A 17,538-nucleotide genomic window follows, 5' to 3' on the forward strand; every position below is an offset into this window, starting at 1 on the left:
AGAAGAAGGTGTTTTTTTTCAAGATTGTTCTGTGAATAACTTAAAAAGGGCATATTATTTTTTTAGTTTGAACTATGAAACAATTTTAAGGCTAGTAAATCATAATTGAGTTTAAATATATTCCATACATAAAGAAATGTTTTGGAAAGAAGTAATTGACATTCTCATTCCAGTTTTTTTTATTACCTTGTGACTGGTGATCTTTCTGACCCAACAGGTCATAAGCAACTATGATTAGGGGGCTGAATGGGAACCTGAAATGATCAAATATATGTCATATTTTTTACATTCTGATTTTCCAAAATCACTACAGGTAGACTGTGAAACTCAGATCAGGAGATTGGGAAATTTTGGTCAGGAGATTAGTCCTCAGATCAGGAGGTTTTTTATCGACATGTGTCGTAAATGTAACTGTTTGATGTAGAAATTGCCTTTCAGAGTGTTTTTTTCTTCAACTTTCCATCAGAATACAATATGTTTACAGTATCATTGTAGCTTTTCTATTTGAATGATATCACATTATTAAAAAAAAAATTGAGAAGAGTCTGTTTGTTGTTGTTTTTTTTTTAGATAATTGTTGTTGACTGCCTATGAATAACAAAGTATGACCTTCTAGTTTCTCCTTATCATTGGTAACTTTTAAAGCAAGTTAAAATCACAAATAAGTGATCAAATGATAGACAAATTTTACAAAAATGTCAGATTTTTTTATATAAATTTCAATTTAAGCCTTGCAAAGAAGTCTATATTCCTCAAATAATTTTTACATTTATGATCTTATTTGTCCCAGGACATTTAAAATTATTTAATTACCATCCTTTTATGACTATTTGCTTAAAATATATATCCTCTTACAATTTACCTTATTTAAAAAAAAAATACATAAAAACAGGATAAATCAAAGGGAAGTAACCAAAATTGATTTCAATTATCTTCCAATACACAGTTTTTATTACACATTTCTAGAGGTAAACAACGTTGATTTCCATTATGTTTGACACCCAAACTGTCAAGTGAAGCCATATAATTATACATCCTCTTTGATTTACAGGTAAAATTTAACACAGGTGTCAGTTACAGCCGTAGTATTACCTAACAAATTATAAAAAATGGCGGCTGAAAATTTTCATTCATAAAATATTTCATACACTGGATTTTTTTCTCCTAAACGGGAGGACGGGAGGAGACCCCTGAAAACGAGATTATTGTACTCCCTTTGGGAGGTTCACATGTATGCAAGATAATAAGATTCTAAAGCAAATAATATAATCATGAACATTTCCTCTATGACCAATTTAAAACAATTTAATAGACATGATAGACATTGATTTCTTTTATTTATATAACTTAACATTTCTGAATCCGCCACTAACTAGGATATAACCAGCACATCAAAGAAATATTGTCTTTTATTGATGTTATTTAACTTGACAGCTGTTGAAAAGTCAACAAAACTAGCATCAGCTATATTGTTGCTCTTTTATAATAAATTTGAGAATGGAAATGGGGAATGTGCCAAAGAGACAACAACCCGACCATAGAAAAAAACAACAGCAGAAGGTCACCAACAGGTCTTCAATGTAGCGAAAAATTCCCGCACCCGGAGGCGTCCTTCAGCTGACCCCTAAACAAATATATACTAGTTCAGTGATAATGAACGCCATACTAATTTCCAAATTGTGCACAAGAAACTAAAATTAAAATAATACAAGACTAACAAAGGTCAGAGGCTCCTGACTTGGGACAGGCGCAAAAATGCGGCGGGGTTAAACATGTTTGTGAGATCTCAACCCTCCCTCTATACCTCTAGCCAATGTAGAAAAGTAAACGCATAACAATACGCACATTAAAATTCAGTTCAAGAGAAGTCAGAGTCTGATGTCAGAAGATGTAACCAAAGAAAATAAACAAAATGACAATAATACATAAATAACAACAGACTACTAGCAGTTAACTGACATGCCAGCTCCAGACTTCAATTAAACTGACTGAAAGATTATGATTTCATCATATGAACATCAGGCACACTCCTTCACGTTAGGGGTTTAGTATCATACCATCATAACATATATGAGAAGAACATAACCCGTGTCATGCCAACAACTGGTTTTTATAGGTGCCACATATGACAAGGAACGTATACATGAGTCACTAATCAATAATATGCAAATACAGAATGTATATTTAATATATCGTACCTGATGTGATTCAGTACAGGATCATCTTCTTCTATGTCTGTATTCTGTTCATTAATATCTTCTTCTTCCATCTCTAACAGAGCTAGAATTACAGAGAAAATATGTGTTGTCTTAAATTGAGAAACATAGTAATAAGTAGTTGTCTGTTTTGTTTGTGTTTGCCTCTGAGGAAAAGAGAAACTTGAGAGGCTGTGAGTGTCTGCTGATTTTCTTTGAGAGGAAGAAGATATTTATGAATTTGAAGGTGAAGACAGGTTCTTCTACAATGTTTAGTAGATTTGTGCCTATATGTGAATCAGGAGATTAATGTTCCAACACTATATCAATTTTCTTTAGGCTCTGGTAAAAAAATATTCAAAATCATAAAATCAGATGTTCATGAAAAAGTTTGAAGAAAATAGATTAATAGACAGATATCTTTCAAGAATCATGACTGAACTCAATTAAATCCAAAAATTGTCAATCTATAAACTATTTATCAAAACCAAAGCAGGTTATGGATGTTGATTTGTATAAGGTCGATTTCTATCCAAATGCAGCTCATATAATACTGAGAAAATACAACCTACCATCGATATTACTATCAGTGGTCCCTATACTAAGTGTATCAACATCAGCCCCTGAGGATTCTAAACTCATTCCCTCCGATACATAATCATTGACTTTGTCACTATAGGGGTATGGGTTACTGACGTATGTTGTAATGACTTTGGACAGGAACTTAGTTAGCTCATCTGTTTCACATTCATGTCTGGTGTAATGTCTGATCCACAGGGAAAGCTCGTCTTTGTTGAAATCAAACAGGCCAGTACTGATAAGAAGCTGAAATGACAATAATACAATTGATTAATTTATTCATATGCAAATGCAGATCATTGCTATGAGATAATTCAAGAAATTTTGGAAATAAAATTGAGAATGGAAAAGGGGAATGTGTCAAAGAGACAACAACCTGACCAAAGAGCAGACAACAGCTGAAGGCCACCATTGGGTCTTCAACACAGCGAGAAAATCCTGTATTTAATGTATATAGAACAGTGCAAAACTCCTAAGAATATTACAAATATTCAGAATATATTGGTCTTCTTCTCTCTATAAATAATATATCTTAATCTATTTCAATATAATTTAATTTGGATGTAACGTGTCTTCTGATTGGCTGACGTTATTTTGTTATGAGCCCATAGACATAATTTAGTCATGTGACCGTGACGTCATCAACGTTTTATCATGGTTTTCTACGGTTTAAAATGGAATTTAGAATTAAATTATAAGAAATGACTGTAATATTTTTTCTGTCTATTCGAAATAACATAAACAAGAGGCTCTCAAGAGCCTGAATCGCTCACCTGGTAAACAATGCCTTCGGCCATGTTTTTTGACGAATTAGAAAATAAAACACAAACTTTATTTTATACACCCTACTGATCATTCAAATGAAGTTTGGTTGAATTTGGTTGAGTAGTTTTAGAGGAGAAGATTTTTTAAAGTTAGCAAATATGATGAACAAATTGTGAAAAATTGTCATTAAAGGACAATAACCCCTTAAGGGGTCAATTGACAATTTTGGTCATATTTAACTTATTTGTAGATCTTACTTTGCTGATCATTTTTGCTGTTTACAGTTTATCTTTATCTATAATAATATTCAAGATAATGACCAAAAACTGAAAAATTTCCTTAAAATTACCAATTAAGTGGCAGCAAACCAACAATGGGTTGTTTGATTCATCTGAAAATTTCAGGGCTGATAGATCTTGACCTAATGAACATTTTTACCCATGTCAGATTTGCTTTAAATGCTTTAGTTTTTGAGATATAAGCCAAAAACTGCATTTGACCCCTATGTTCTATTTTAAGTAACGGCGGCCATGTTTTTTGACGGATCAAAAATCGAAGCGCAAACTTTGAGCAGGATAATCTAAGGAACAATCATGCTAAGTTTCATCCAAATCCATTCAGTAGTTTCAGAGGAGAAGATGTTTGAAAAATTGTTAACGACGACAGACGACGACGACGGACGCCAAGTGATGAGAAAACTGCAAAATTTCCTTAAAATTACCAATTCAGGGGCAGCAACCTAGCAACGTGTCGTCTGATCCATCTGAATATTTCAGGGCAGATAGATTTTGACCTGATAAACAATTCAACCACAGTCAGATTTGATCTTAATGCTTTGGTTTTTGACATTTTACCCCTATGTTCTACTTTTAGCCGTGGCAGCCATCTTGTTTGGATGGCCAGGTCACCGGACAAATTTTTTAAACTAGATACCCAAAAGATGATTGCGGCCAAGTTTGGATTAATTTGGCCCAGTAGTTTCAGAGGAGAAGATTTTTGTAAAAGATTACTAAGATTTACGAAAAATGGTTAAAAATTGACTATAAAGGGCAATAACTTCTAAAGGGGTCAACTGACCATTTCTGTCATGTTGACTTATTTGTAAATCTAACTTTGCTGAACATTATTGCTGTTTACAGTTTATCTCTACCTATAATAATATTCATGATAATAACCAAAAACAGCAAAATTTCCTTAAAATTTCCAATTCAGGGGCAGCAACCCAACAAAATTTCCAATTCAGGGGCAGCAACCCAACAACGGGTTGTCCGATTCATCTGAAAATTTCAGGGCAGATAGATCTTGACCTGATAATCAATTTAACCCCATGTCAGATTTGCTCTAAATGCTTCGGTTTTTGAGTTATAAGCCAAAAACTGCATTTGACACCTATGTTCTATTTTTAGCAATGGCGACCATGTTTGTTGATAGATCAAAACTTCGGATACAATTTATAAACTAGATACCCTAAGGAACATTCAGTTAAAGTTTGGAAGTATTTGGCCTAGTAGTTTCAGAGGAGAAGATTCTTGAAATAGTTTACGACGACAGACGACGACGGACGCCAAGTGATGGCATAAGCTCACTTGGCCCTTTGGGCCATGTGAGCTAAAAATGTGGTGCACACTGTTAAAATTACTCGCTACACGCGTTATTCAGTGTGCACAATCTTCATAGACAGAAAAAATATTACAGTCATTCCTTAAATGTATCTTAAATATAAAATAGATGCTCATTTTGTGTTTGGAATATATACCTTTATGAATTAAAAATGCTTTGAAAAAATAAGTAGAAAAAAATCAGTAATAAAAATGTTGACTCGTCAGGTTGCCACAAAGCACAACCTATTTTGTACCTATCTATTTCAAGAGAAACAAATAAAATTAAAGATCAATTAATATATTTGATCATATACCTGGTAGCAAAGATGTGACAGATGATCTATTCTATTTTACTTCCCATACCTATATATAGCTTGCAAAGAATGTCTGGCACTATCAATAAATTAGCAAAGCTAAATAGTATGCTGTAAGTATCTGTGAAATTTGTTTCTGATAAGTCAAGACTTTTTTAATTGATGTTTATAGATTTTTCTTATGTGCTGTTATACCACTGTTGAAAGTAAAGGAATGATTGAAATTATTTTCTTGATACTGTGGATTCATAAATATTCGATACCAATTTTCATGGATTTTGAGGGTACAGGGTAACAATAAATTTAAATTTTCAACGAATTTAAATTCTTAAATTAATATATACAAACTTTGCAAAACCCATTAAATTAAAAATCCAGCAATATGCAAGTTTACTGTAATCCGCAATAATTGGTACCCAAGAAAAAAAATAATGCACAGTATCTTTAATTACCAAAATTACCAATCAATTAGCAAACATATCTTAAAACAAAAATACCTGACAAATCAGATGCTGTGTTGTCTTGACAAGCTGTGGTTTATTTTTAACTTTCTTCACCATTGACAATAATAGATACATCAAAGTATGACCTTCTTGACTCTGAAAAGATAAAATTGGCATAATTTTTTTTTTAAATCAGCAACTAATAACTATATCAATATAATAATAATGTATTCCTGCAATCTTGATATTCAATAATAAATTTCTGCATATGTATACAAATCTGTTCCTGGATTTTGTGGTTCAATATAAAACAGAACTAATATACATTTTTGTGTAGGGGCCAGCTGAACACGCCTCCAGGTGTGGGATTTTTTCACTATATTGGAGACCCATTGGTGGACTTCAGCTGTTTTCTGCTCTTTGGGCGGGTTGTTGTCTCTTTGACAAAATCCCCATTTCCATTCCTAATTTTATTAACCCTCAAAATTAAATATTATGATTATAAATTCTGTTATTTTAAAACAAGAATGTGTCCTCAGTACACGAATGCCCCACTCGCACTATCATTTTCTATGTTAAGTGGACCGTGAAATTCGGGTGAAATCTCTAGTTTGGCATTAAAATTAGAAAGATCATATCATAGGGAACATGTGTACCAAGTTTGAAGTCAATTGGACTTCAACTTCAACAAAAACTACCTTGACCAAAAACTTTAACCTGAAGCGGGACAGACGGACGAACGGACAGACAGACGGACGAACGGACGGACGGACGCACAGACCAGAAAACATAATGCCCCTCTACTATCGTAGGTGGGGCATAAAAACTTTTTTAAGAAATAAAGGACTAGCACAATGAGGTATTTTAATTTGTTTAAACACTGTGATTAGTTGACTGTTAAGAGTTGAATTTTATGATGACACTAGAGAAAAGCTGTTCAAGACTGTAATCTTAATTAATACTGTAAGCAAGTATTCTCTTCTTATTTCTTAGAACTAGAGAAGTACACAGACTTTGTCATGATATAGACAAGTATTGGAAGTTGTTTTTTTAAACCTCATTCAAAAACAAAAACCACATTGATCAATGAACTATATTTGACCCTTTTTTCATATATGGACTCAATAATGAACTATTTGTCTCACCTCCTTGACCCATGGTAACTTCCTAGAATCAGCTCCAGACAACAACTTGAGAAGATATAACTGGGGTAAATACTCATCCAAATCTTTCTGGTCTTCAGATTGAACATGCTGTTCTGTCAAATATCTCACTCCCTCCATTATTTTACTAATATTTGCTGGATTGTCTGTCAGACAGGATGGAAAAACTTCTTGGTAAAGGGAGAGAATTTGTTCAAGTCTGATCATATGACTTGGTTCAGAAATTGCTGGCAATTCTGTAAAAAAATATTATATACTTTCAGACTTGTTAGTTTTATAAATAGTTCTATTTTCGTTGTTAGGGTCTTGACATGTGACCTTTTGACATTGAACATTGCTTTCATTATTATCTGGATAAAATCAATGGTGTTTTCTTTGTCTCCAAAATGTCATATCCAGTTATAATTTTCTTCCATTCCAATCAATTTCCCTAATTTCTGCTTTTTACTCAGGAAAACAAAAATTAAAATTTAAATAAATGATAAATAATTCGAGGCTAGGTTATGTTAAAATAAATTTTAATCTTTTCTCATCTTCCGTACATCAAATTGCAAGTCTGATGTTTGTTATTTCTGCTGGTCAATGGGAGACAACTGCATAAATCTCATAATTTTTTAATCACATTTACATTTTTGCTAAAAAAAATATTAGTTTACATGATTGTGAAACAAAATAAAATGAGATAGTGTTTTATGGAGCCTATATGAAAGAATAATGCATTCTTCAAATATCTGAGTAAGTTGAAACAATTTAAGTGTGTAAAAATATAGAAATCATCATGACCATAGAATAATTTCTTTTTTCTCAAACGTATGTAAAATTGAGAATGGAAATGGGGAATGTGTCAAAGGGACAACTACCCGACCATAGAGCAGACAACAGCAGAAGGTCACCAACAGGTGTTCAATGCAATGAGAAATTCTGGCACCCGGAGGCGTCCTTCAGCTGGCCCCATAACAAATATATACTAGTTCAGTGATAATGAACACCATACTAAACTCCAAATTGTACACAAGAAACTAAAAGTTAGCTTTTTTGAATTGTAAATTTCACCACAAACCTAATGAAGCCTCCTCTTCCAACTTTGGTTCTTTGTCTTTCATCTGTGTAACAAGTTTATCCCAACACTGGAACAATGATGGCACATCTGGTATAGCCTAAATATCATCAAAATACAATTAAAATTCAAAACTATTTTATGTAATATTTCATTCTACAATATATACATGTATAAAACAGTGATTCCAAACATTTACAGAGAGTAAAATATAAGGACAATGTCTTATATAAATACTGCATGCTGCTAGAAGGAAAACTGAATACTGTAAATCCAGAAATATTGCATGCATTTATTATTGCAATTTTGTCATTTAAGACAAATCAAAGAGCTGAAAGCTCTGAGGAAAAATGACGCCACTGCCTCTAATATTGGGATATTTTTTATGCAAGTCTTGACATGTCTCGTAAGCATATAATTGATATTCGTATATGAGTGTGTGAAGTGAAGATGACAACTGACTGTTTTTTTTAATACAAATAAATAGGTCAAGAGTCAAGATTACCTAAATGATCTAAAGTATCCAATGACTACTGACTGTTTTTTTTTGTACAAATAAATAGGTCAAGACTACCTGAATGATCTACAGTTTCCAATGACTACTGTCTGTTTTTTTTTTTGTACAGATAAATAGGTCAAGAATACTGGAATGATATACAATATCCAATGATTACTAGCTGTTCTTTTGTACAGTACTAATAAATAGGTCAAGACTATTTATATGATCTACAATATCCAATGAATACTGGCTGTTCTTTTGTACATACTAAATAAAGACTACTGGAATGATCTAAAGTATTCTAAGTAATGTGTATTTTTTTCTTCTTCTGGTTTTAATATGAGCGATGGTTCCATTCGATGCGTACGGATTTGCAATTACATTTTTCTTAATCAAGAATACAGACTACTAGTATCCATTCAAACCAAATGATTATGAAGAGCCTGTTGTAATAAGCTCTTATACCCCACTAGTCCTATAACATATGACTTCGCATTCTTATTCAATTTTTAACGTTTTTATACTGATATTTTCATTTTTTTTTAATTTTTGAATGCAAAGTGTGACACATTGATAGTTAAAAAAAAACATATCAGAACAGTAAATAGAAATAGTAAATAATGCTCCTGAGGTCAAATGTTATAGGACTAATTACCCACATACTCATTAAATAAGTTACTAGTGACATACACAAATGTAGTTATTTCTGTTACTTGAAGCAATTTCTATTTCTGTAGATTTACACAATATTGTTATCCTTGTTTTATTTCACATTGAAGATTAGACAAATAGGGATACTCCTTTGATTTTTTTTATTTCATGTCAGTCAGGTCCCTTTGTATGAAACTTGAAACCACTTCTCTGCCATATTGATATTTTATAACAACTCTGCCCATGACCCATATAATTTGATATTCATTCTTTAACCATATATCATAGTAAGCTAGTTTTTATTTTACACTAATCCACAATCTTTCATGTTAAATTTTGTCTCCATTTAAGTTTATACCATTGAACCGTGGTATTAAACACAATTCCAAGTAATTATGCTGTTATAGAGGGTAACAAATATTTTCATCTTGGTTGGCATTCTAGTTATTGAAATTTGTGTCAGATTGGATAATGAACTAGACCTTTAGGAATTGATCTCATAATTTAATATGGAGCTATCGTATGCAATCACTACTCGGTAACAAAAATAAACATGTCAAGCGGCAAAATTTATCACCAGAGATTACAAGTCAAAAGAGGATGGATAAGTCTCCAAAATGCTTGCCAAACTGGAACTACAAAAAGATCTCCAGACAAGGACGAACAAGGCGTTGAAGCCAAAGTTAGTATTTATGTACAAAGCAGTTGAGGGACTGATTCACGCTTTTGAACCAGACGAATTCCTCTTAAAAGCATGTCCGAAGAGAACCATATCTGCCGAGAAATTCAAAGAATACCATGCAACAACTATTGTGGAAAAGCAAGTAAAGAATAACTCTAACTGTGAGTGTATTGACACTGCACCAAGTAAAACACCGTACAATATTCAAACTCACTTTAGGGCCTTAATAATAGGGTACAAGTCAAATCGGCACCAATAGAAAAAGTCAAATCGGCACCTGGTTAAATCGACATCTAGTCAAACCGGCACCAGTTTAAAGTCAATTAGACATCAATAATATATATAAATGATTCAACCCTTAAAAATGTGAATAAACATGATAAAATTAGGTTAATATTTCTGGCCAACCCCTTCCTTATCTAACTCTTCTTGGGTAAATACTGTAAAATTTCTAGACAACCCATTCCTTATTTCTACTGTTTTTGCTTAAAATACTGTTAAAAATATATATTAAACAAATCTAACATGGGTGCCGAATTGACTATATCACTTGCCGATTTAACCAGGTGACAATTTGACTAGATGCCGATTTGACTATACCGGGTGCCGAATTAACCAGGTGCCGATTTAACCAAGTGCCGATTTGACTAGAATTCCATAAGACAGTGATCGCGCCGAATCAGCTAGACGACACTGTTGTGCACGCATCAAACATAGAGAGTTTCAAATCTGTTCTCCCGCCCCGCCAATAAAACTGTTGTATTTAAGCCAGTATCGATATCGACAATTTATTCACATGTCAGATACAGTCGGTTACAGACTGTACTGTTGTAACTTTGTAAACAAAGATTGAGTCGGATTTCCGGTACTTCGATCTGTCTTATAACCAGTAGAAAGGGGACCAACACGGACACATTATATTTTCTTATAAAAAGGCAGTTGTTTGTAAAAAGAAAAGACTATCAAGTTTTCCACGATTAATTATATATCTTTAATGTTTTAACAATGTTTTAGTTTTACTTAACATAATCAATAAAGTTATAAAAATAGATTTATGAGTATCTTAACAACATTGGTTGGTACACTTCGATCTTTTTGGTAATACGAAGGACCGGAGGTATGTAAGCTGGTTCCCGGTTGATTACTACACAAAAATGATATACAAGCAAATTCCAGTTTGTATATGAAATAGTAAATACGAAACCAAGAGCGGTAGACGGAGAAATGTAATGGAAAGTAAATACGAACCAAGCGTGGTAGGCAGAGAAATGTAATGGAAGTTCAGTTCACTAGTATTGGAAACATGCCGCTGAAAGCGTCAATTTTCCAAAAACCAATTTTAATTTTTATGATTTTAAGAAAAATCCTGTTGAATTCATATAAAATATTTCAAAATGATTAATAATCAAAGAGCTGATAGCTCTGAGGTGGAAGAAGGTGAATAAAAGGTAATTTGAATTATCATAAAAGCAGCCTCACTTATCCAGGCTGCTAAGTTCCATTGATTGTTTTTGAGATACGGAGGGACATATGAAAACCCCCCTCCCCTCTTTTTTTTCCTTCAAAATAACTAAATATCACTAAAATAAAATTTTGAATCAAAACCAAAAAGTATACAGATCTTTAGATTAATATAACAAAGAAGTGTGTAAAGTGTTAAGCAATAATCATAAATTGTTTTTGAGATACGGCGCGACATGTAAAAAAACACTCCCCCTTTTTCACAAAATACTTAATAACTGAAAAATAAAATTTTGAATCATCACCAGATTAATATAACAAAGAAGTAGATCCTATATTTATTAAAATAAATCAAATGTCCTGAAATATTTAAGTGATAGTTTGTCTTTACTTGTTTAGTAAACAAATTAATAAATCAAATGTCCTGAAATATTTATGTGAATTATTATCTTCCATCCATAGTTTGTATTTACTTGTTTAGTAAACAAATTAATATATCCATTTAGACCATTATTTACATTTTCACACAGGTAAACTAATTTGGCTATAAATAGATCAAAGCATGTCTGTGTAGAATCTCTAATCTAAAATCGTAATTGTTATAATTTTATTTCTTTAAATAATCAAATTTAAATTTATGAAAATAATCATGATTGATAAAATAGTATCAGTGGCGGATCCAGAAATTTTCATAAGTGGGGGCCCACTGACTGACCTAAGAGGGGGCCCGCTCCAGTCACGCTTCAGTGATTCCCTATATAAGCAACCAAATTTTTTCCCAAAAAGGGGGGGGCCCGGGCCCCCCCCCCCTAAATCCGCCTCTGAGTATTGCATAAAGTTTACGTTTTTGGAAGACTATTTATGTTTAGGTCATGGTTCTAGAGGCTTCTTCACATATTTGTAAACAAACCAATATGGCCACCACACGTGATTACCTTTGCACATTTCTCTTGTCAAAAGGGATTTATATTTATATTGCAATAAATTATTCAGAAGGAGGTACATTCAGTTTAGATTATATTTCTTATTCTTTGAGCATTTAGAGTTTAATCAAAATTCTCCCAACAGCAACGTACTGCTCTTGTCAACTGAGTCTTGAATAATTTTATAAATAGATTCAAACCATTTGAAGTAGAAGGGCATCTAACTCACATGACAAAGGAAAACAATGAATAAAGACAACAATTTAATAAGAAATAGATCCTTTCTGTTTATTAAAAACACAATCTTCTTGTCTGCAAATTCGTAACTTCAAGAGCGAACATGTAAACAGGGCGAGTTGTCCCGATACCAAATTCACGCATGCGTACTTCAAATATCTACAGTAAAAACATCCGGTTACAAGTAAACAAATAACGTTCATGTAGATGAGATGAAGTCTAATAATTTACATAAATAAAAGCGTACATATTTACAATAGTGATTGTTTTTCAATCCTAATTTACAAATTAAATGATTCGGATTCTAAATCATGTGTAAAAAACGGTGTCAGGAATCAGAAGTTATGAAATTGTAATACACAGAAACGAATGCGGCATACGGAGAATTCAATGATTTTAAAGTCGGCACCATTGGCCTTCAGAAGACTTGAAGTCTTCTTCCACCAATAAAAACCTCGCAATAATTACTGAATTTACAGTACAATTTCAACAAATGTTAATTTCCATATGTATCATATGTTTTCCAAAGTAGGTCAAAAGTGTATGACTGTTAATTGTGTGGTGGTCGAAATGTGCTAAAACGAAGCTATTGTAACTTGAACTATCTTACATCAAACAGGCATGTAAACACATATAATTTGTACTGCATTCCTTTTGGGATTTTCATCAAAGTGGCACAATTTAATTGACAGTTAAAAGCTCAATATGTTATGTCTGTTTGTATTCTATGCCAACTCAAATAAAACTTATTTATATTTTCTTAGACAATCTGTTATCAAACTTAGTTTTCTCTTTTGAATTGTTTTACATTTGTCATTTTGCGGCCTTTTAAAGCTGACTATGCTGAATGGATTTTACTCATTGCTGAAGGCCCCATGGTGACCTATATTTGTTAATTTTTGTGTCATTTGGTGTCTTGTGGAGAGTTGTCTCATTGGCAATCATACCACATCTTCTTGTTATTATATTTTTATCCTTAATTCTGTAATTTGTATACATTTGTTTTTAATCAGAAAACTTTTGTACCTTAGAAATATCTTCCTTTACTCCCTCAATTATATTCTTCCAATCTTCTGGACTGTATAAAGACATTAAGGTTGATCCCTCGGGACCAGACAGAAGTTTGAGTAACACTGTAAGCCTCTGTAGAACTATCTTTAGAAAATCCATAACAACATGTCTGACTGCTAACTCTTTATGCTAAAGAAGGAAAAATAATAAAAAAAAGCCTAGAAGAATGGTATCGGTACCTAGTGGGTTCCAAACAGAGATGCATAACTTGTTTAGTCAAATTCTTAAAAAAAAGTTTGTTTTTTTTTGTTTTTTTTTTTACTTTGAATGTACACAGAGTTACGTTTATATCTTGAATAAGGGAATTTCCCTTGTCCTGGTATGTCACTTTTATTGAACTTTCTTTCTCAATATTTTTTTTGTGAATTTTCTTTTACCTTTTTTTTTATAGGGATTTAATATTTCATGACCTATCCCAAAGATCAAAAGTAAAATATCAGATTTGAAGTTTTTTTTTGTTTAAACATAAAGCTTGCTATTCTGACAGTTTCAGACATTATCTCCATTGTAGAATATTACAGCATAAAAAAATAACCATCAGTGTTTATTTTGTTACAACAAAGTTGAGTAAATTGCTTGCTAGGTGAACCATAAATTCATTTTTTTTTAACTATCTTATCAAAAAAGCATAACATACTAAATTGAAGTCATTTACCAAAAGTTTTACTTTTGTTACTATGGTAAAACTTTTGTTACTATGGTAAACTTTTGTTACTATGGTAAAACGTTTGTTACTATGGTAAACTTTTGTTACTATGGTAAACTTTTGTTATTATGGTAAACTTTTGTTACTATGGTAAAACTTTTGTTACTATGGTAAACATGCTCATGGTATGCATGTTCTTACCTTTAATCCTTGAATAACAGAGTGGAATATCTGTGATGGAGGGAGGAGTGTCGTAAGCAGAACTCTCACCATTTTTCTTACAGGCATTACCTCCCTTATCTTTGTCAAACTAAAATTCTCAGGCTGGCAACTATAAATCTGTTTACAACATAAACAATGGTGAGTGTTAAACTTATGAGATTAGAATTAAAAAAGTTGATCAAAATGAAAGTAATAAAATTTGAAAATAAAATAATCTCAAATCTAGAGATTTTTATGAAATTGTATGAAGTAGTAAGAAATCTACTTAAGGGCAGGTGTAAACAATTGTTTTTTTTTAATATAGGATTTCGGTATATTTATTTATAAATGAACTTTATTATATAATTAATAGAAAAATAAAATATAAAAATCGGGTCACAGTTCATTTAAGCTCATACGCTGCCTTCTAAAGAAGATACATATTTGTAAAAAGTAAAATCACAAAAATACTGAACTCAGAGGAAAATCAATTCGGAAAGTCCATAATCACATGGCAAAATCAAATAACAAAACGCATCAAAAACGAATGGACAAGAACTGTCATATTCCTGACTTGGTACAGGCATTTTCAAATGTAGAAAATGGTGGATTGAACCTGGTTTTATAGCTAGCTAAACCTCTCACTTGTATGACAGTCGTCCTTTTTTTCTGTTGAACTAAAATGAGAAATAGAGGTAATATCGAAATAAAAAAAGAACTAAATTACAGAAATCGCTTATTTTATACAATTATCTAGTTTATGTACAGCTTATTTGAAAACAACAATAAAAAATATAGGTCACCGATGAGTTAAAAAAGATACTTCTTCAATTTCAAAGCTAAAAAAAAAGGCATTTTTGCACCAAAGGGAGATAATTTGGATATTTTGCAATGATATAAACATTTTAAGTCATTTGGGGCCAAACCGAATCAATATTTTGGTTTGATTTTTGTACAATATCATAAAGTAATAACTAATAGTGTAATCAATAAAATAAGTGATGAAAAACAAATGTTTAATTTTTTGCTGAAATTTTTGTACCCACAAGCCTCCATAAAACAAACAATAATGTTTTATTTGTATATTAAAGAAGCAGTCAGTAAACAATGTTCATTGAAAAGCAAGTTCCACTTTTATTTTTGTGTCATTTAACATTATGTGGTTGTGAAAAAGATTTAAACATATGAGTTTAGTTTACACAGATTTCTGATATTGTATAGGGTTCATTTCAGACAGATTTCTGATTTTTACACGGTTTGGTTTTTTCAGGTTTCTGATTTGGACAAGGACCAGTCAATGCAGATTTCTGATTTGTACAGGGTTCAATCTAAAAAGGTTTCATTGTATTTCTACTGGACTATCCTAAACAAAAGCAATTTCTGTGATATATCAATACAGTATTTAGAACACTGGAATGTGGTATATTATCAAAATGGATAAAAATGTATCATACCTTCATAAGAAAGTCCATTGTTGTAATCCACTTTTTAGAAACTCTCGGTGTAACAGAACTATGTAACGAAGGGAGATAATATTGTAACTGATCAGGGGAAGCCACCAGTGAGGCTACAACCAATTCTTGTATCAATGGAGTTTCTATCACTTTTGTTAGGGATGTTAAAAAGGCTGTGATAACATGATTCTGGCTTCTGAAAGAAAAAAGTTTTCAACTAACTTGGAGTAAACAGATTTTATTCCTTATGTGTTATTAATGTATGCCATATATTTTGTATATTTATATGTACTATAAATCATATATCCTACTTGTAGATAGCTTAGGTCCTTGCAAATTCTCAGAAAATATATTATAATATATAGGTGATGTACATCAACAACAAAGTCAAATAATGTGTTTTCATCCTGTTTTATGACGCATAAAAAGAATAAAACAAGCCTGCTGTTTTCAGACTCAGATAAGTCTGAAATTGTAAATACATTGCTACCAAAATACATGATTTGACTTATATAAGTCAGAAACAGATGGTATATGTCTGTCAGAGGTCTGACTGTTAAATAAATATTTATAGCTTTAAAAGCTCATAATAAAAGGTAGTCCGAGATTACTCTGACGTCCAACGGCTGTTTTGCCAGACAAGCTGGGGCCGTGTGACGTCAGAGCTTGTTCCATATCAAAAAGTGGATATTTGCACGTCCAAAATAGATGCGTTGCTTGGTCACTTCTGGTGCCAACGGACGGCCTTGGAATAATATAAATTGGGTATCAATTTGTTAATTTTTCATTTATCTCTTCATTTATGTAAGTTTCACCTACCTGCCATCCTTTATTTTCTCATATTTAGACAGTTTTCACAGTAAACCATCGACTAAGACATTTTTACTTTTATTTTCAAATGGACATCAAGCTACAAGAGATTTCGCGACCTCGATACTCAAATATGCAAATATTTATACTTTTTTCACTTCTTTATAGGAGATCGATATTTAACATTTAGTAGCCAACTACAATTTTTCACCTCCTTTACAGGAGATCGGTGTTAAGCATTTAGTGCCAACCACGATAACATTCGGAAGCTCTCGAATATTTACATTGCTTGCATCGTAAATGAGCGAGGTGTTAGATTATATATTCATATTGACCTAGGGTCATATGCATACATCATTTCCCAATGCCTTACTTTTTTCTCGTGATCACATGACAATCTTTCAAAATGAAAGTCAGAATGCTAGAATCAGTGGGTCAGCTGTTGGACGTCAGAGTAATCTGGACTAAATAAAAAGTTTACTTGAAAAACAATCAAATTACAGGATAAGCTGGGCGATTTCACACCAGTATAATATAGACTGATAATTAAAATGCTGTTTACGTTCTCTTACTTTTGAGATGTTCCGAAAGATTTATCAAAGAAAATAATTCCATATTTATATGTAGTACAAAGTTCTATCAGTACTTGGTGAACCATCTCAGCTGCCATTTGCTTTTCTTCTGAATTATCAGTCTCCTCTACCTGAAAAAAAACATGTGTCGAGATGTAAATACTTAACAGTGTGGTTAAAAGTCAGAGAGATTCAGAATGTATGAACAGAATGA

The 17,538-nt window shown here is 32.2% G+C and overlaps 1 protein-coding gene across 1 annotated transcript in view; it reads right to left on the minus strand.

The window, feature by feature from the left end:
* The window catches only part of LOC143047816 (nucleolar pre-ribosomal-associated protein 1-like), a 57,944-nt gene that overhangs the window by 22,644 nt on the left and 17,762 nt on the right, over positions 1-17,538 (minus strand). Inside the window, exons 7-16 of the mRNA XM_076221097.1 lie at positions 17,325-17,455; positions 15,943-16,138; positions 14,489-14,626; positions 13,597-13,770; positions 8,121-8,217; positions 7,043-7,296; positions 5,952-6,053; positions 2,768-3,020; positions 2,199-2,280; positions 187-254 (exon numbers count right to left, since the gene is read on the minus strand). Of these exons, the coding sequence (XP_076077212.1) occupies positions 187-254; positions 2,199-2,280; positions 2,768-3,020; positions 5,952-6,053; positions 7,043-7,296; positions 8,121-8,217; positions 13,597-13,770; positions 14,489-14,626; positions 15,943-16,138; positions 17,325-17,455 (1,495 nt within the window). The remainder of the gene's footprint in view (positions 1-186; positions 255-2,198; positions 2,281-2,767; positions 3,021-5,951; positions 6,054-7,042; positions 7,297-8,120; positions 8,218-13,596; positions 13,771-14,488; positions 14,627-15,942; positions 16,139-17,324; positions 17,456-17,538) is intronic.

The sequence above is a fragment of the Mytilus galloprovincialis genome, chromosome 10, assembly GCF_965363235.1.
Source record: "Mytilus galloprovincialis chromosome 10, xbMytGall1.hap1.1, whole genome shotgun sequence".
Lineage (NCBI taxonomy): Eukaryota > Metazoa > Mollusca > Bivalvia > Mytilida > Mytilidae > Mytilus > Mytilus galloprovincialis.